At 45.5% G+C, this 19,437-nt stretch overlaps 1 protein-coding gene across 1 annotated transcript in view; it reads right to left on the reverse strand.

Moving 5' to 3' along the window:
• The window catches only part of LAMC1 (laminin subunit gamma 1), a 95,933-nt gene that overhangs the window by 6,287 nt on the left and 70,209 nt on the right, over window positions 1–19,437 (reverse strand). The window contains exons 12-26 of the mRNA XM_016145569.2: window positions 17,739–17,960; window positions 17,429–17,617; window positions 14,839–15,084; window positions 14,203–14,356; window positions 13,478–13,620; window positions 12,310–12,488; window positions 11,091–11,247; window positions 7,776–7,981; window positions 7,284–7,363; window positions 5,570–5,707; window positions 4,899–5,043; window positions 3,739–3,888; window positions 3,392–3,506; window positions 1,716–1,915; window positions 556–714 (exon numbers count right to left, since the gene is read on the reverse strand). Coding sequence (XP_016001055.2) covers window positions 556–714; window positions 1,716–1,915; window positions 3,392–3,506; window positions 3,739–3,888; window positions 4,899–5,043; window positions 5,570–5,707; window positions 7,284–7,363; window positions 7,776–7,981; window positions 11,091–11,247; window positions 12,310–12,488; window positions 13,478–13,620; window positions 14,203–14,356; window positions 14,839–15,084; window positions 17,429–17,617; window positions 17,739–17,960 — 2,483 coding nt within the window. The remainder of the gene's footprint in view (window positions 1–555; window positions 715–1,715; window positions 1,916–3,391; window positions 3,507–3,738; window positions 3,889–4,898; window positions 5,044–5,569; window positions 5,708–7,283; window positions 7,364–7,775; window positions 7,982–11,090; window positions 11,248–12,309; window positions 12,489–13,477; window positions 13,621–14,202; window positions 14,357–14,838; window positions 15,085–17,428; window positions 17,618–17,738; window positions 17,961–19,437) is intronic.

Genomic DNA, 19,437 nt, shown 5'->3' on the forward strand with positions numbered 1-19,437 from the left:
CAAAACGTAGCATAAAATAGAAAAATGGACCCCAGTTCTTTGCCGGGCCATGCATTCGCAAGTCAATTTTGTTACAAATGGTGTTATGTATAACACGTCACCACAAAAAGTGAAAAACTAAATTGGATGTGAGTTTGGTCTGGTCAGCTTCAAAAATGTCCTTTTACACAAGAAACGGTTTTGCCTCTCAGGAGCAAGTTGCTAAGAGGACAATAGTAGAAAGGAAATTAACTTTCCATTGCTTCCCTCCATGTTCCTTTCTGATTTCTGTACCATCTATGAGTTATCCATTCAAAAATCTGAATGCACACTTTTAACTATCCTAAAACCTCACATGTGCGAAACGATGTTTTGCTGTCAACTGAGAGGAGTTTGGGGACAGAGGACAATTGTGCAACAGCCTGGCGGAAGACCCGAATTCTTTCTTTTCTCTGTAAGTTACTAACCCAGCTCTTGACGAGGAAACACAACGGAAAACAGACGTCACTATGAAAGAGACTCCTACGAGACGCCCTTCACTTTCCGCCCGCGAGCAAAGGCGACGGAGGGGCTCACCATCCCCGCCATCATCATGTCCTGGTCCGCATCGTCCTGCTTTTTCCTCAGCTCCTTCTCTGCTTCCTGCAGCTGCTTCAGCATGCTATTCACCTCGTTATCCAGGTCCGTGACTTCGGCGAAAGTCCTTTCGGCTTCTGCCTTCGTGCTGGTGGCATTCTGGGCACGAAAGAGGCGATAGCTAGTGAAAACGGCTCTCCGCTTCCTACGGCATGTTCCCTCCCACTCCTCGATCTACAAAATGCCTCGAAAATACAATCCAGCAAGGACGGGGCGGAAATTCCACTGCGTGTTGACTTACGTTATCATTTATTTTTTTAATCCTTAAAATTTCCTGTTCTATCATTGGCACTTTTAGTTGAGGTCACATAGCTAGCGAATGCTAAACATTTAAATGGTGTACACGTTCCACATCATATCGACTAGACTCTTTCACTTGCATAAATTGTGAATTCTAAGTTGGCCTTGTTCTACCTGGCAGTTCATCATAATGTACAAAAAGACCATAATCCTAAAATACGAGTGTTTTCTACAATACAGTTAATCCAAAAGTGGTTGTTCTAAAGAAACTAAAAAGTGTGTGTGATTCTCAAATTCATAATCTTAGAATCAACTCCAATCTCTCCTTTCAATAAAAGGTGCGGGTTGACCTTTAAGCAGGAAAAAGCCAGCCTAAAAGAAGTATTCTCTACAATGATAGACAGAACCCAGCAGTGGCAGCTTCAGAAACCCCACATACATATAGCAGGCAATATGCTTGAACGAGTGGCTTGAAAGTTGTACTGACTTGGCACTATACACATGACTGGGGGAAAAAAAAAAGTCAACTGTCCAGGTCAAAGAACTCTGTTTACTTAGAAAAAGTGTGGGAGGGGGCTCTACGGGTCCCCGAAGCCGTCCACCCCCTGAACTCAGACTCTGTCACTGAGATGTAGACCCTTTTAGTGTCAAAGACCCTTTCAAAGAGTCTCCCTCCTCCATCAGCGTGGTTACTACTCTAATGCAGAGAGAAAAGGTCGATGACAAGGCCGGTTTAGAGTAACTTTGCTTGAGTCGAGATAAAGCTTCGTGAGGGCTTTCGGGGGTCTGGAAAGAAGCTGAAAACCGACGAGAGCGACATGCGAGCGAAGGCTTCGTCTCGGGAGGGGGACAGGGCGCACCTGCTGCACGGCGCTGGCGATCTTCTCGGCCTCGTGGGCCTTGGCCTTGGCCTCGGTGGCGTCCGCGGCAGCGTTGCCCAGGGCCTGCCGCGCTTCCTTCGTCTTCTCGTTGGCTTCCACGATGGTCTGGTTGATGGCAGGAATCCTCTTGAGCGCCTCCTCGGCAGCCGTCTTGTTATCGTTCACTCGCCTGTCGAAGTCTGGAACGAGTCGGAGGAAGAAGGCATTTGAGGTGAACGCTCAACGAGCCAGGAGGGAGCCTTGCAGGGGCTGCAACCGGATTTTGTTTTATGAGCAATAAAAGAGGCGGGGTGGGCGGGGAGGGATATAAAAATCAGCATGGATTGACATCTGGGAAGAATGGAGCACACAGTCCTGCATGGAATGAACGTGTGTTTCTGGAAAGCAGAAAAGTTGCTTGAAAACTTCGTTTTCGTGCCGAGTGCTGAGTTTGACGTCACCGCCACCTCAACCAAACTGAAAAGGTGCAGTTTCCTTAGTGTTCACTACAGGTTAGGTACTGAGGTGGGAGTTTATGTGCCTGTGGTGGAGGCATTTATGTGTGAGAAAGTTGAGGATTCTAGAGGTAGGTAATTCCTCCAAGGAGTCATACAGAAGGGTGGATTCTAACCCGATCCCACCGACGCCAGAACCCTACATTCCACCATTACTTTACAAAGCGCCCATATTTATAGATCCTATGGCATTTTATCAGAGGAGAGTCCAAAACGAAACAGTGAATTGAGCACAGTTCTTTTTTTTTTTTTAAGTCTGGATGAGGAAAGAAAACACAAAGATTGAGATGCAGAGAAAATGAAAGATAATCTCCATTTACCAACATAAATCAGCAAAACAGGCATATTTTGATTACATATGTCATCCTAACATAAGAACATCCGCCCTCCCTTTTTTTTTTTTTTTTTTTTAGTTTTCATAGTGAGGTATGCGGGGGTAAGATGACATGAGCTCTGGGATTCTTCTTTGAAATACTTCATAAAAAGAGTAAGGTGGGCGCTGGGGGCTGAAGTAAGTGTAGTAAAAATCTTAAACGCTGAATCCGTTTGACAGGTATATGGAAATTTATTACACCACAGTCTTCCCCCCTTATCCGCGGTTTCCCTTTCTGCAGTTTGTCATCCAGTCTACCATGGTCTGAAAATATTCAATGGGAATGTCCAGAAATGAACAATTCGTAAGTTGTAAAGTGCGCGCCATTCAGAGCAGCGTGACGAAAGCTTGCACCGTCCCCGCCCCGTCCCCGCTGGGGGGTCGCCCCTTTCTCCAGTGCACCCGCACTGGATGCACACGCGGTGAGACATTTTGAGAGAGAGAGAGACCATATCCGATTCCTTTTATTACAGTATATTGTTATAATCGTTCTACTTTATTCTTAGTAGTTGTTGTTAATCCCTTACCGTGCCTAACTTATAAGTTAACTTCATCACAGGTGGGTACAGGGAAAAGCAGGGCATATCTAGGGTTCGGTACTATGCATGATTTCAGGTGCCCACTGGGGGTCCTGGAAAGTATCCCCCACGGACAAGGGGGGACGACTATGTTATCTTTCATTCTGTGGATGTTCAGAGAGTCTCGTGAAAAGAGAAAAGAAAAGAAAGCAGGCACTCGCCCTTGTGGAGGCAGCAGCCGCTTCACCCCGTCACCCGACCCTGTCGTACCTTTCAGGTTGTTGAGGATGTCATTGGCCTCTTGTAAGGTGTTCCGTCCCTTTTTGGCGGCTTCTTCCGCAAGAGCCTTGGCAGCATCGGCGCGGGCGAGGAGCTGGTCGGCAGTCTGCAAACACGTGGCAGGTGAGGGGACCAGCCCTCCAAGGTGAAGGCCCGCTCTCCGCACAGACCAGGTGCCTTGGGACCACCCTGAGGCTGGCCAGCACCCAGCAGGCGCGGGCTGGGTGTCGTGCAAGGCCCTGCTCTGCAGACTGCGGTGACGCTAGGGACACGGCTTACGCCTGGGCGGTTTCAAACTCTGCCCCGAGAAGTAAAGCTGGCCTGCGAATCAAACCCACCTGCTGCTCGGTCTTCCCTTTCTCCAGAAGGTTCTTTACTTCGAGTTCCTTCCCTCTCATGTCCTCTCTGAGGTCCTCATAATCCTTCAGCTTCTGGTCAATCAGGCGGTCGAGATCCTCAGCCTCCTTCTTGATTTTGTTTGCCTCATTCTGTGGGAAGCAAGCAAGATCACTAAAATTTAGACAAAACAATTAAACTGATGGAAAAGTAGCCTTAGTAACTATAATACTTAACAGATAGTTTTAAAAGAACAGCACAAGTTAAGATATTATCGACTGTATTTTAAAAAATGAGGTATACTTTATACACAGTGAAATGCACAATGCTTAGTTTGATGAGTCTGGAAAAATATATTTACCTGTAACTAATGCCTCAATCAAGATACAGAATATTTCCACCCCGGGAAGTTCCTTTGTATCTCTTTCCAGTCAATTCCCACACCCATCTTTCAAACAATGCAGCTGCCATTTTTATCATCATAGATTAGTCTGCTATTTTCAAATTACCTGTACGTGGAATTGTACAGCATGTACATGCCTGAAGAGACCTAAACCTTTATGGCAAAAATCAAGTCGATGCCTTAGATGTAAAAAGCGACTTACGAAATGTTTCAAGTTTAATGCAAAAAACACACCATTTATATGGAGCCTGAAATGAAGAGGCATGATTAGAGCACAGATGAAATAAAACGCTACCGATCCCAAAACAGTTTAGCTGCCCCAGAGCATCCTGAGGCAGCTCTTTCTTCTAAATCACTCTCTTTTACTTCTCTCTCATTCCGAAGCAGGTAGTGCCTGCAGTAACAGCCTCGCTGTACTCTGCTTTAACTAATCCGAATACACTGTACCTTGGTTTTATGTTAAAGATTTAGGAGTGACTACTCATCTCACTAAAGCAGTCTCTGCTATTTACTGTTTATAATCACGGGATTCTTTCCCCCAGCAAGTTCTGTTAGCATCGCTAAAACAGGACTCAGCATCACCAGTGAGTCAGCCGGAGGAGAGCGGAGACCGGTACCCGTGACAGGGGCGAGGCGATCAGAATAGTTCTTATCCTGCGGGGTGTGTGAGCTGGGGGGGGGGGGGTGAGGGCGGAGGCTGTGCCTGGGTGACGGCCGTGACAGGCGAAGCCCTGCACACGCAGGCCGCAGGCCCCGTACCTCCAGCGCTTCCGAGTCCACAGGCGTCAGCTGAGTGACGCTGGCGTAGATCTCCACAGCTTTGTCCCCAGCCCTCTTGGCCTCCTCGTGCACCTGGGCGGCTTGCCTCTCCAGATCCTGTGAGATGTTCTTCGCTTGTTCATACCTACCGAACCAGAGATGCGATTTCATGGAAAAAGAGAAAAAAAACAGCTCAGTTGCTTTTGGCATCTTAGTATTACCCAGATTCACTCTAGTTTAAAGCACTGTGACAGTATTTCCAAAACCGCAAATAAAATGCTAGGTTAAAATGCTACTACTTAATACTAACATAGTGGAAATTTGTATTTCTTCTTATCACTTCTATTTACAACATAAGTATCTGTAGCTCAGGCATATTTTCTCTACGTTATGACTGTTTTTTTCTTTTCTGCTTTCATTTATGCAGAATTTTATGTGTGATGGCTGGTCCTGTTACCTTTCTCTGCAGTTACAGTAACTGGATCAAATAAAATCTCTGTGGCTCTGCATCCCTTGCTTAATTACGGCACCATTTCAAAAGCATCATTAACCACAGAAATCCCGCTGCATGAACGCATGCCCTGAACCCGCCAGCATTTGATTTTTCATTGAACTGGTGTTATTTACAAGGACAACCGAAGGGCTACCAGCCACATTTAAAACACACTCACTTTCTATTAAGCTCTTCGATTTCCAATGCTGTTTGATTTTCTCCCGCCAGTGTCTTCAAGAGCAGATTATACGCCTCGGTTGATGTGTCACTGGCTGTTTTTGCCACTCGTACAATGTCATCGGCTTCTTGTTTATGGCTGTATGACAGATAAAAAAGATAGACTATGAAACAGAACCGTCTAGTAGGGAAAGAAGTAGAATTCAGGTAAAGCTCACTTCATTGTCTGTGTTTGTGCGTGCGCATGTGTGCAGAGTTTTACAAATACTGCAAAATCTGATAATTTTGCAATCATTCCAGTGTGCCTGAGTTTACAAATAGCATTCTGAAACCTGAGAAAATGAGTTTCCAAGAAACACAATGATATAAAATTTATAGAAGCAAATATTTATATTTCTTCAAAACATTACTTATAATTACTTACCAGTGGTCATATATAAAACATGTGTGCTAGCGAGAACTCTTTTATCTACTCAGAGACACAAACCCCAGACCTAATCTTTTTAATCACTACTCCGATTCAGGTCAGTCCCTACACAGTCTTGAAATAGCTTTGACTATTCACATTTCTCACATGTGACCTAATTACAGACCAGGAAAAACAACTCAGCCTCAAATGGCCAGAAACATATCAACAAGGACTCCAGTCAAATAATGCATTTTAGCTGGGCAACTGCTAGGGTTTTTTGTTTTTTTGGTTTTTTTTAAGCTGCACAATCTCATATTACATTGTCACACTGTAATGTGACCATTCTTGTTGGTATGATAAACTTTTCTTCGAAATTCATGGATGACGTGCAGCAGAACTAACTGATCCCCAGACCTAATTTTCCTGGGAGCGTCCCGTAATGTTTCCAGCTGTCGCTTTTAATCAGAAGATCCAACTATGAAATCGTGAATGATCTATGAACCAAATTACATGGATCACACGCTCACATTTACAAAGAAGAGAAAGAGAGCACAAGTTAAAGCCAGAAGCCAATACAATTGCTCTGGACACAGAGGCCCAAATTCCAACCCTGGGCTTTCTTAAGCACCCCACACCCATGCGGTCCACAATTTGTCCTGCAATGCATTCAGCAAATATTTTATTGACTATTTATTACATGTCAGACATTTTAGGCAGTGGGACTTGAGCAGTGAACGAAACACACTGGAATGGCCTACCTTCATGGAGCCTGAATTCTAGCAATTTTTTTTTTTAATTTTTAACTTGAGGCCCTCAACAATTTAAAAGTCTTCTTAAAACATTACCTTACACTTAATAAAAAAAAAATAAGGAACAAAATGGTCTGTTTTCTTTGGCTGATTTTCAAACGTACTACGGTTAGTATATGTATTCTATTGAAACTTGAAAAATAAACATTTTTGTTAAAAATTAATTTTAAAATATCTTAAAATAATCATTAAATTCTACTGAGCTTCTTAGTTACCTATGAACTCCCAAGGTTTGGAAATAAGTTACGGTTTTCTTCCAGATGTACGAATATGATTTCCCTTTAAGCCATCATATTGTAATATTCAAAGTAAATGTTCTAATTTCCAAGTAAAGGGAACGAAACAGTACATGTAGCTGATAACATTTCAGACAAGGAAGCGGACTCTGCAAAAGCAGGTAATGTGGAACGTGTGTGGGGGTGCGGCATGGGACAGCATGTCCTCACCCCAGGGGATGCCCTAACTACCATTAAGCAGGCATCTGGAGGTTACCGCACCGTTCAGCGAGCCTTCTTGCCTCTTCCGCCAAAAGAGTCATGTTGTTCGGGTCCCTTGTAGACTCTGGCTGAGCGATTGACTGCAGAGGAAACATACAAAGCACTAGTCTTAAAAGACTGCATTATTTAATTGCAATCAAGGGACGTGCCAGAACTAAATTTTTATTAGTGCCATTCAGCAAAATGAATGCCCCTTCTTAATTTCGGAGATCTTTACTATCGGCAGCCTTGATGGCAGCTTATTACTTCTATTTTCGGTAAAGGATAAAGGAAGCCTAGTGCTACAGAAGGAGCAAAGCTAGAGAAGGGACCCAGATGTCGTTTGGTTTTTATCTAGCTCCTGATAACTATTTCGTGACGACGACGAGCAGGGTGGCGTTCCTGCTTCGCGTTTCGTGACAAAAAGACGCAAGGAGTCAATTTAGCTGAGGGAGCAGCCCACTGACATAACGGACTTGCTACCCGTCGCCAAGGGACCGCGCCCTCACTCACCACGTTGGCCACGGCGACCTTTGCCTTCTCAAGTTCTCTGGATGCGATTTCAATCAACTGCTCTGTGCTTTCCACCCGGGCACGCGCTTGTTCAGCCAAGTTGCCCGTCTCTTCAATTGTATTCCGGATATTCTGTAAGCGGCTAATTTGGCTGGAGAGGGTGTTATTCACTCTCTGGAGGCGATCCATCAAATTGTGGTCTACATCTGCAATGGCATTGCAGAAGGTGGTGCATAAATTATCGGAGGCGGGGAGGCCGGGGCATGTCATCTCACGTGAAGTCTGAGGCTCTGCTTATCTTTCCTCTTCCAAATACGGCATTTTTCTGCCACATTTCCCCTAAGCCCATCAGCAGAGCCTGTCAGTCATCACCATACCTGGCGGTACCTCTAAGGTTAGTCATCACACAGCCTGTGAGCCTGTCCCATTTCACTATGACCTCCTCTTTCTTAGTCATCACTATGTCCCTACAGCGATTAGCAAAGAGAAGCCACCCAAGAAATGTCTGATGAAGGAAAGATTTTGGTATTCTAGCACATGATGCAGTTCATCACACGAATACAATGTGGCCAAAGCACTCCCAGCCCTGAGAGCTGGACATTTTTCTAAACTAGGAAAAAACTAGGTTCAAAACAACACTGAGGTATGGAAAATTAAATTCATTTTGTATTTTAAACTAATAGACTCTCACTGACCCCCTAGCATATCCATGTAATTTCTTCCAAATTGATCTCTGCTTTTGAATAGTTCTTCAAATTGTACTTTATTAATTCAGCCCATTCAACTTAAACCTCATACCCAGGTCCTAATAAATCAAAAGATAAATATAAGTCCTTGCACATATAATTCTGTCATTATTAAAATTCTCACATGTCATGAGGTTATATCAACAAGTGAGAACCATTAAATAAGTCCTATTCGAAACTGACCAGTTCTCATTTTCAGCATGATGCTCAAGGTGGGCATCTAAATTTCCCAAGGAATGTAAAAAAGATGAGAGGTCAAAGTTAAGATAATAAAGATGCATAACAGGTTAGCGACTTATCAACAGAACCACCAAATCCACATGCAAAGCTGGTGTACAACAAAATTCTTTCCTATGTCCAGTTGTCCTGCATGATGATTAAACAAGTCTTTGACAAGCTGAAGATTTTTTTAAAAAATACAAAAGATAAAAACAAGTTTAAATCACAGGACATCATTTAGATTTGTGAGGCAAAAGCAGCCAATTAAGTTTTGGAAGCCCCTTTCCTTTAGACCTTCAAGAATCTAAAAGATATCAATCTCTCTCGCTAGTTCTTCAGAGAAACATAGCATCATGAGAGAACAGATAACCTAACCAGCAGAATCACTTCAAATGCCTGTGTCTAACTGCAAGACCTAATTGCATCATAGAATCTCCTTTTAAAGCTGCAGCATAAACACATGTTGAAACTACAAATGACCACTTTAAGACAGTCTGAAATGATAAATCATTATGAAGATATTTTCATTCTTGGCTGGTTTGAAGATCAGTAGAAAAGGTCAGCCAGGAACTCCATGAATGAGATCTAAGTGGGAGGGAGCATGCGGATTTTAGCCCTGGCCTCTCTACGTGCTCCCAAAGCTGTCAGAAGCAGCAGCCCACCACGCTGCTCAGGGGGAGTATGATGGCCGCGGCTCTTCTCAGAGCTTGCATCCAACAGAATCACCTGCTTGGCAGAGGAAAGTAGTTGCTATGGCCAAAAGGAGCTGGATGCAGCTGGGCTGCCCTGAGGGGAAGGCCTTGGACGAGGGGCGGTGCTGGCCGGCCACCCTTTCTTGCCCCTTGACCATATGTATGTGTTGGTGATGCTGGAAGCAGAGCTGTGTGCAAACCCCATTTCTCAGGTGGACAGATCAGCACTTAAGAATGACAACTCCACATTCGATTCTTCAATGTATATAGGAGAACAGAGGTCAATTTGTTGTTACAAGACAATACATTGATGAAAAAACATGTGAAACACTGTTGCTGAAAAATGAATATCCTAAAAAAAACTCACTATTATCTATACAAAATAGGAAACATTTACATTCTTCTTAATATATGTTTAAGACTTAAAACGTAACAATCAAAACAAAAAGCAAACACCTTAATGGAATGGCCACGTGCAGAGCTAGAGGGAGGATAGAGTCATCAGGGGGATCACTTCATAAACTTTATGAATGTCTAACCAACGTACTGTACACTGGAAACTAATAATATGATAAAATAAAATGCTAAAAAAATGTTTCAGGGAAAGGAAGTGTTCAGAAATAAATTGCTTCAAAGTAAAAAAAAAAAAAAAAAGGAAAAGCAAACATCTAAAGTTATCACAAGCTATCAACCTCTTTTTTTTCAATTTTTAAAAATTTACCTCATAGAACAATTTCTGGACTTACATATAAAAATTAAACAAACTGACCCAAAATAGATGTACCCAATAATTCCTTCTCTACCTTTGTGATTTAAAAAATCAAAATTCTATCTACTAGAAACATTACAAGAAGTAAGTGCTGTATTTAGTTTCTGTTGACCTGTACACCACCAGGAAAAACCCGGTTTTCTTTTAAAGTCAATAAAGTATTTTAAAATAAATTTTTTTAAATTGTAAGTTAACTCCTTTTCTGCTTATCAGCCTCGTCACATAATGGAAAGAGGACTGATCTATCAAACTGCAAATGACATTAAATCTACATATAATGCGCAAAATATGTACTTTTATATAACATCATTAGCACATCTGTTTGCTAATTAAACAGAAAATTTCATAAGTAGGCACTAATTTCTAATCCTTACTTTCATAAATACTAAGTTTTTATGTATTCGGTAGCTGGTCAATACTTGAAGACCACAATTTTTCCTTATGAGCCAATCTGAAAAGATACTTCTAAGGAAATAAACAGTACCTAAGATAAATTCTCTCTCAGAATGATAGAAAATCAAAGTTCAAATTTTCTACTTAAAATAATATATACTCCAAACATCATATACATTTAATGCTTTTTAAAAACTATTTTAAAACACTTTGTAATGGAACAGATTTATGAAACACTTAGAATTTTAACATCTAATGGTTTTTGATGTGTTGGGAGAATTATTTTATGCTTGCTGTATCTTAAACCAGGAAGTTGAAAGGTTCTTGTATTTTTACAAATTGTTTAAAAAAATAAAATAGTTCGTATTCTACAAATAGTTTTAAAAAATTGAGAAAGCATTTTATAAAACCATACTAATTCACCTTAAATAGGGGGCCAGCTCTAGAGATTGGCCTGCCTCAAAGAGATTACTACCCACTGTTGGGTCACATGTACCTTTGACATCCTGCGCCTCACGAAGGAGGTCCATCACCTCTCTCTCTGCTTCCTTTAGTCTATCCTCAAAGGCTTGATCTGTCACCACCTCGTCCCCAGTTCCAAGGTTTGCTACGAGATTCTCTAATTCTTGGAGTTTCACTCGATGTTCAGCAACCTAATGAAAGAAGAAAAGGGAAAGATGGGCATTCAAGTGTTCCTGAAGAACTCAATGACACTTCCTGCAGGAGTAACTATCGGAGGGCACTCTACAACATGTGGGTCTGCACACTGCACTCACGTCTACTTGTAAACAGATAATGTGGGCAGCTTTTCTTTACTTCTCTGGCTTCAAAAGAAAAACTTTTGGGCCCATTCCTTTGACTTCAAACACTACGTGCTGACAAATACCGGTTCTGACCTCTCCCTTGCGTTTCTTGATAGGTATCTCTACATCCAAAAGTATACTCTTGATCTTTTCCTCTTAAATCTGCTCTGAGTCATCTCAATAAGTAATGCCTGCAGCTACGTTAAGCAAAACACGCGAGATCCATCCTGATCCTCCCCTTTCCCAGTCCTGGCCGCCTCTAAATGCTGTGCCCCTCGAACACACATATTTACCCAATTTGAACTAGGCTCCCCCTTTTGCTCCACTTCTAACCATCGTTCTTCGCATAGAAGTCAGAGTGTTCTTTTTTTTAAAAAAAAACAAGTTGCATTTCCCAGCTTAAAACTCCTCAGTGCATTTCCATTGGATTTGGAATAACATCTAAATTCCTGACTATGGTCAATACAGTGCGACATGAGCTTCCTCTGCCGACCTCTCTAGCCTTATCACAAACTGCTCCCTCCTCATCCAGCAGGCCCCAGACACCTTCCGGCTTCGAGGTCTCTGCACAGCCTACCCGTCGCTTGCTTGCTCTTCTTGTTCTAGAGAATGTACCTGAAGTACATTTCCTTGGAGAGGCTTTGCGTAGAGTCTGCCCCCCAATCCCAGTTACTATCCGCTCGTATTCTTTCCAGCACTTATCCCAGCATTTATTTAATTTTTATTATTTGTCTCCCAACGGGGACATCGAGTCTTTGAGAAAAAGGAACTGTGTTTATCTTTTTTCACCATTTTTTTCCTCTAGAGCTTAGTGCACAGGAAGTGGCCATTTAATGTCTGCCGAATGAACGAATGAGCGAATGAACGAATGAGCAAATGAATGAATGAATGAATGCGCTGTTGCCAGCTTACCTTATCCTTTACCAGCCGGTAACACGCGGGGCATTCTTGGCAGCCGGGCCAGGACCGATTGTAGAAATAGTTCTCCTCGCAGCGGTCACAGCGATTTCCCACGAAGCCTTCCCTGCATTCACAGCGGCCGTCATCTTTGCACTGGAGCGAGAGAGACCCCTCAGGGTGACAGTCACAGGCTGCGGGATGGAGGGAAAAGGGGACATGGTGAGGAAAACAAGAATGAACTCTCTTTTAACTCAGACGGTATCAATAAGCTGACTGGACCCGCAGTATATACTTATAATGAGGCTTTTGTTTTTTTTTTTGAAAAACAGGCTGATTTATGAGAGTTTAAAAGTCTGCTTAGCAGAGAAGGTAGGAATTTTTATAGCAAAGGTAAATTTTAAAGCCACGTGTGCATCCTTTGGAGGGGGCACAATCATGTTACTTAGTAAGTATAGGAAACTAGTCTATTAAACTAACCGGCGCCCTTTCGTGCACTTTGAGAATTCATCTCTACCTTTCTCTCTCCGTTTTAATGTTTCTCGCACTGAGGAACTGGAAAACCCAAATGCTAACGCTTATTTTGTATTATTTTACAGTGGTTTCCTCGCTTCGTTCTCTGAAACCGAGTCAATGACTTATGCTGCATTCCACGGGAGAAAAGAAGGAATTCAGAAAGCAGAAGCCCAAACTGTTCCGGGGCCTAATTCCAGGCCAGTGTTTATGCCAAGGAGAAGCAGATGTTTACATGTAAGCACCCCAAGAGGGCCCCATGGGTGGGGAGCAACCGGCCAGGAAGTCAACAAGCGCGTTCTGAGCAGAATCCCTCGCTGCTCCATTATCTGCACCAAGAATGTGATCAATGAAAAGCTTTACTGGGCACAGTAGGAAGGTTCGATAATCAAAGGGACACTTTTTGGGGGGAAAAAATAAAAGACTGAAAAAAGGGAGAAGCAGGAGCGCTATAAAAGAAGACATAAATAAGGTGGTTGCAGAGAAACGAGGGACGCTCTCAAGCTCTAACGTTGGGTAACATTCGTCGACTAAAGCGTCTGTGCCGGCTTAGGGGCGGCCCCGACCCCGCGCTGCGCGGCAGAACTGGGCCGCCGGGGTCCCTCCCGGGCTTCCGGGTCTCACTGAAACTCGGGGAGACCAAAGCGTTCGCGCCACCGCCGCCCCTTACGTTTGCAGCCTTCAGGTCCAAACCCGAAGTGGTTGACCTCGCAGCGCTCACAGTGCTGGCCGGTGATGCCCGGCTGGCACTCGCACTGGCCACTGCGGATGTCACACTGCCCATTGGTGGAACCCAGAGCGTGGCAGTCACACCTGAAAGGAACACACGACACGCCTCAGGCGAGGAACACAGACTGCGAGCAGACCCTTACCCCTCTCGGCACGGGACTGACGGAACCTGCGGCGGGAAACAAAATGTTGAGGGCTGTCGCGGCCCTGAGGTGCCCGTGGTTTCCACGGGTTCTGTTCCGATCCGCTTTGTAGAACCCGATCCACACAAACACAGTTGTCCTGCTACTACGGCTGGCACCAGCGGCTCTCCCACCTGGTGCCACAGAGGCCGCTACCAGTAGCTTTGAAAACAGAAGTCTCCAACTGCCACCGTCGACGGCCTGACTCTCAGCATCGCAGAAAGGACTTTGTAATGTGTGTGTCTGTGTGTCTTTTTTTTTTTTAATGTTGGTCAGGTGACTCACACAGCCGGGGCCACCGCCTTCTACTCTTTCTCCTATGAGCTCCGTTCCAACTGTCCGGTATTGCCTCTGAGGGTGCCCTGCCTGGACGAGCCACGCACATCGCTCCCGAACACGGCCGAGCCTGCTACAACTCATAAAAATTTACCTCCTTCAAGAGAAGAGCCAAGACGACGTCCACCAGAGGAACCTGACGTCTTACCTCTCACAGCCTTGCCCGCCCTGCAGGTTGTAGAACCCCGGGTCACAGGCTCCACAGTCCCGGCCGGTCACGTGAGGCAGACATTCACACTGCCCAGTCACGGGGTTACAGTTACTCTGCTGCTGCGTGGTCCCGTAGGGATTGCAATTACAGGCTAAGGCAGGGAGACAAGGACAGCAGAAGATGTGTCACCTGAGAGAGAAACTAAAACGTAAACAGTACAAATGGACCCTTTACTCGTGCTGTCCAATGCGGTAGCTACCGGCCACCTGCGCCCCTGAAAGGTGGCTGCTCGAGATGTGCTGTACACAACTGGGTTTTGAAGACTTGGTGTGTGTGTGTGGGGGGGGGGGGGTGGGAAACCATACATCTCAATCATTTATTATTGATTACTTTCTTACTGAGCATGTTAGAGATGTTAGGTTAAATGAACTATTATTAAAATTCATTTCACCCGTTTCTTGAATGTCTCTACTGGAAACATTTAAATAATGACATAGGTGGTTGAGATACATTGCTACTGAACGGTGCTGCGTTAGACCAAACACCTGTAAATGTCTAAAGCGGCCACACAATGAGCTCTCAGAATAAAGGCGCGCCACCGCGGCAGGGCCTGGCCGGTGGCGGAGGGCTCACCTTTGCACTTGTCTGCCGGATTGGGGGCCAGGGGGTTTCCGAAAAATCCGCTTCTGCACCGGTCACAGTAGACGCCGGCCGTGTTGTAGATGCACTTCAGGCACTCTCCCGTCATGCGGTTGCAGTTTCCGACGGCGTTGGGGTCGATGTTGTCGTTGCACTGGCACAGGCGGCAGAGCCGCACGGGGCCGTTTCTGCCCAGCGGGTCCCCAAAGTAGCCATCGTCACAGAGCTCGCACCGCTTGCCTGCGCCAGGAGACGATCTGACGTTACGAAGGAAAGGCCTTCGACGCCCCCCCGTGCCGCTGGCTACAAAGAGCCTAGTGTAACCGTAGGACGCAGGGCGGCACGGTGCGGCGGATGTGGCCTGGGAGCGCCAAGGGCGTGGGCTGCGGTCCTGGCCTCGTGCCAGACCAGCGGAGTGCCTTGGGGCCCAACTCCATTTCCTTATTAGAAAGACTGCGCCTGGTTTGTCCACGTCCCTTCCTTTATTCCGAGGATTACCCAAAAGCATGCGCTACAAGTGCTTTATAAATGAGTAGTTAGGCTTGGGGTTAACATTCACATATATGTTTGTTTGTGTTGATGATCTCAAGAAAGATGAAAGATGACTCACTACCATAAATCTCCTAGACGACAGGGTGGGCAGGACATTCCCTTAAAAGACCGAGGCATGTGAGAATCTCTGAGCGGTGCCAACCAGCACAGAATCAGAGAACTTGGCGAGTGTCATTTGCCACTCGCTTCTCTTACAGCCACGGGAACAGAGAGGTTAAGTAATTTGTCCACAACCGAACAGCTAATAGTCAGGGAGACAGAGGGAGAATCCAGGGCCCTTCCCACTGTGCCAAACCCCTCGCTCCTCATCCTCCCCATTCCCCTTTCCCACCGTTATGAGCTCACATTGGGTTCTTAGTATTTTTGTAGCCAACAGAACCTCAACTAGCTTAAACTCTCCATAAAAGCAAAGGTTTGTTCGTTTATTCACTCAACAAATGTTTACAGAGCGTCTGTTGTTACAGGCATGCTCTAGGTTGTCAGAATGACAACCATCGCAAAAGGGAGAGACCAATCCACAGATACATCAACAAATGAGCTAGCTTCAGTTAGGGATAAGCATAAAAAGTTAAACAGAACAGAGCAACATGACAGAATGGCGGGGTGAGGGGCGGTACGAGAAAGCTTCTGTAAAGAGGAGACACTTCAGATGACGATAAAAAGCCAGAAGAAACCAGCCATGAGACTATCCGAGGGAAGAAGGTTCCAGAAAAGCAAAACAAGCTGGTGGAAACAGTAAGAGCCAACCGCCTAGACCACAAGAAGGAACTGGGTTTAAATTAAAGTGCAGTGTGGGTAGGAGGAGAAAGTGGACAAAACGCTCTACAGACAGAGAACAGCACGGGGCAGGCTGAGGCGTCTGTCATGCCTGAGGGACAGCGCGCGGCCCAGGAGGGCTGGACCAGCATGCACGACTGGACGATCAGCGAGGCTGGAGGAGCCTGCGCGAGGCTGCTGAGTCACTGTGTTTAAAACAAAGAAAAGAAAGAAAGAAAAAAGAAGAAAAGGAAGAAATTCTGCACTAATTTTGATTCCATATTTTCTCAACTGCCTTAAGGAAATGCCTGGACCTCTGCGTGTTGACATGACTGGACCTCTGCGGGCTGCCGTGCCCTTGTGCTCAGCGTGGGGTCGGAGACGCGCTGGAAGGACGAAGGGGCCCCTTGGACGTCCCCCGACGGCTTAAAGAATGTTTTGATGAAACACAAGAGATGCAGATGATTAGCTCAGTGTTTTGGCTTGTTACTTATTTCCATGCTCTGCAGCAATATCTTGGGAACAAAGAGCTTGCAATGGAGTCAAAGGCAGTATCAGAAGCCCGGGCAGCACCTCTCCATCGTGTGGGGGCTGCAGCCAACGGATAAAAGGGAATGACAGTCACCAGTGAGCCGCAGGCTCCTCAGCCCTGGGTAGTTCTAGGAAAGAGCTAGATTTATGTTCTTATTGGGAAGAAAAAAAAAAAAAAAAAGACTCTCAGAGAATGGGAATACAGGCCTATCCAAAGCTATAAAAAAAAATAAAATAAAATAACATATTTTCCCAATTAAATGCGATGGGCTCTGATACACTGAAGGGACCATTAAAGAAAGAATGTAAAGAACTGAAAAATTGCCACTTTGTATCAAGAATCCCAGGATAACCTCGCAAACTAAAAATCAAGTTTGGGGGTCTCATCACAGGAGGGGGCGCATACCACAGCCACCATCACCTCCAGAGCCCAGAGCCCAGCTCCGCCGGTGACTAGCCTGCAGCCTTGGTCACGTGACGTAAAGTCTCCACGGCTGGAACGTGGGGATCACAGCAGAACCTACCTCACAGGGCCGTGAGGATTAATGAGGCAGGACATGTTAAAGCGCTCGGAAAAGTACCTGGCCGTAAAAACGTTGGCTATCGTTAGCACCTACCATGAAGCTTATAAATCCACAACGGACCTTTGCCTAGGAGGAAAGGGGCCATCATGGAACCAAAGCCCTCCCTCCCAAGGTGCTGTCGTAGGCTGGGACCCCGAAGGGGTCTGGAAGGGCCGACTCACCGGTCGTGCCCGTGGGACAGTTGGTGCACACCACCTCCTGCGTCTTGGGGACGACGGCACAACTGGAGCCGCCAGGGCACGGACAGGGCTGGCAATCGGAGGAGGTGCCCAGGGACGAGTCTCCGTAGTACCCGTCAGAGCACCGCTCGCACTGCGGGCCGGCTGTGTTGTCTCTGCAGTCACAAACACCTGTGCGGGGAGCAGGCGTGAGGACATGGGCAAGGACGCCAGCGGGTAAGACGACGGGCGTTTCCTCCCCACCCGCCCGAGCGCGTGTAGGTCTCGCGGCCCCCAGAGCTCATCTTCTCACCTGTCTCGGGGTCGCAGGTCTCGCTGTGCCCGCTGCAGGTGCACAGCACACACGGACTGTACGGCCCGAGACTCGGCGTCTCTCTCCTGTAGCCCGGGAGGCACATCTCGCAGAACTGCCCTCCGTACCCTGCGGGACAGGTGCAGGCCTCCACCCACGGTGCGGGGACCCCAGGCCCAGGACGAGCACTTGCCAGGGTGACATCGTCCAAGTATCCGGCACCTGCGTGGGGTGTGAAAGGAATCACTGAGCTGGCCTCTGGTTTCTAAAAGCTCACGAAAAGTCAAGACCGTTAGAGTAACCAGATCCAAAACACCAGAGACAATCACCCATTACTTGATTTCATTTATTCGAGAGGATGACTAGAAAAATAGCATTTAGAACACTCGTGCGGGCCCTGGTGCTGGTAAGTGTCTGGAATGATAGCAGAGCACACTCGTATTTTTAATCACACGCATGGATTGGTGGATTTTACAGTTCTTCCAATCACTAATATGAAAAATCAAAGGCATTGAACAATAATCCAGAACAATCAGGGCTAAGAGCAAGCGTGTGGGGGACAGAAAGGGCGTGGGTCTGTCGCCGTTAAGCCACGTTTCCGCTCCGCTGCTGCCAAAGTAGGCACCGCCCGCAGACGGCAAGGACGAGGAGGCAGCGAAAGCACCTGTCGTCAGGCGCCACCCAATGACATTTTTATTTTTTATTTTTTTTGCGCTGCATAAAACAGCAAAAAATAACAAGTTCTAACGCTCAGGGCTACTTTGACAAATCTGCAATTGTTCCAAAGCCATTATGCCACATCTCACAATGCTTTCCCATTTCCAGAAGAAAATAAAAAAATAAAAGCTGGCTTAGACAGATGGTCCATCCAGCCTCACAGTGCCTGTGACAGCCTGGGCAGGAGCAGCCTGCGGAAGAGGCGGGCCTTGATGACACCCTCACGTCTCCTTTTAATTTCCATTCTACTCCTGTCTCTTGCAGGCTGCGTTTCAAGTGTATTTCCCCGTGTTATGAAATACCATTTGTTGCTTATATAATTCTTAGCAATTGACAACCTGAGGCTAAAGGACGTCTCTTCTAGTACTGCCTTGAACTTAGTGAACTTCTAATATGTTTACGTTTTTTTTTTTTTCTTCCACCAGTTAGATCCTAAGATACATCTCCATGGGTTAATGTGCTTCCAACTTTAAACATTCTTCAGTCTTCCCATCCTAAAAGCACTCTTCCTTCAATCTTGTCCTTGCTCCCGAATCAGTCCATCTCTTTTCCTTCTCCTGCAGCCAAACTTCTTAAAAGAATAACCTTTATTTTACTTCTTGATCTTCACATTACTTATCAAAGCATGACAATCTAACTTCGGTTTCAATGCTTCTTAAAAACAAAAGCAAACCAAAACCTCACCAAAGACTTCTTAGTCACTCGTTCCAAAATCTGATGGTATTAACTTCCTAACCTTATTGTTTCTCCTCCTTAAAATTTTATTTCTCTCTAGAGTCTCAGGTCATGATTCTTAACTAGCTATGTTTCCAGAACTACATCTTCTTTTCTATTCTATATTTTCTGTCATATTTGCAGGTTTAAAAATTGCTGCCCATATGTCGACAACCTTTTAATTCTAGATCCCCAGAACTAACTTCTTTCTAAGCCCCAGATCCATATTTCTAACTACTACTCGAAAGACATTTTCAACGAGCTGTTC

This window comes from Rousettus aegyptiacus, unplaced genomic scaffold (genome assembly GCF_014176215.1).
Source record: "Rousettus aegyptiacus isolate mRouAeg1 unplaced genomic scaffold, mRouAeg1.p scaffold_m13_p_17, whole genome shotgun sequence".
Classification (NCBI taxonomy): Eukaryota; Metazoa; Chordata; class Mammalia; order Chiroptera; family Pteropodidae; genus Rousettus; species Rousettus aegyptiacus.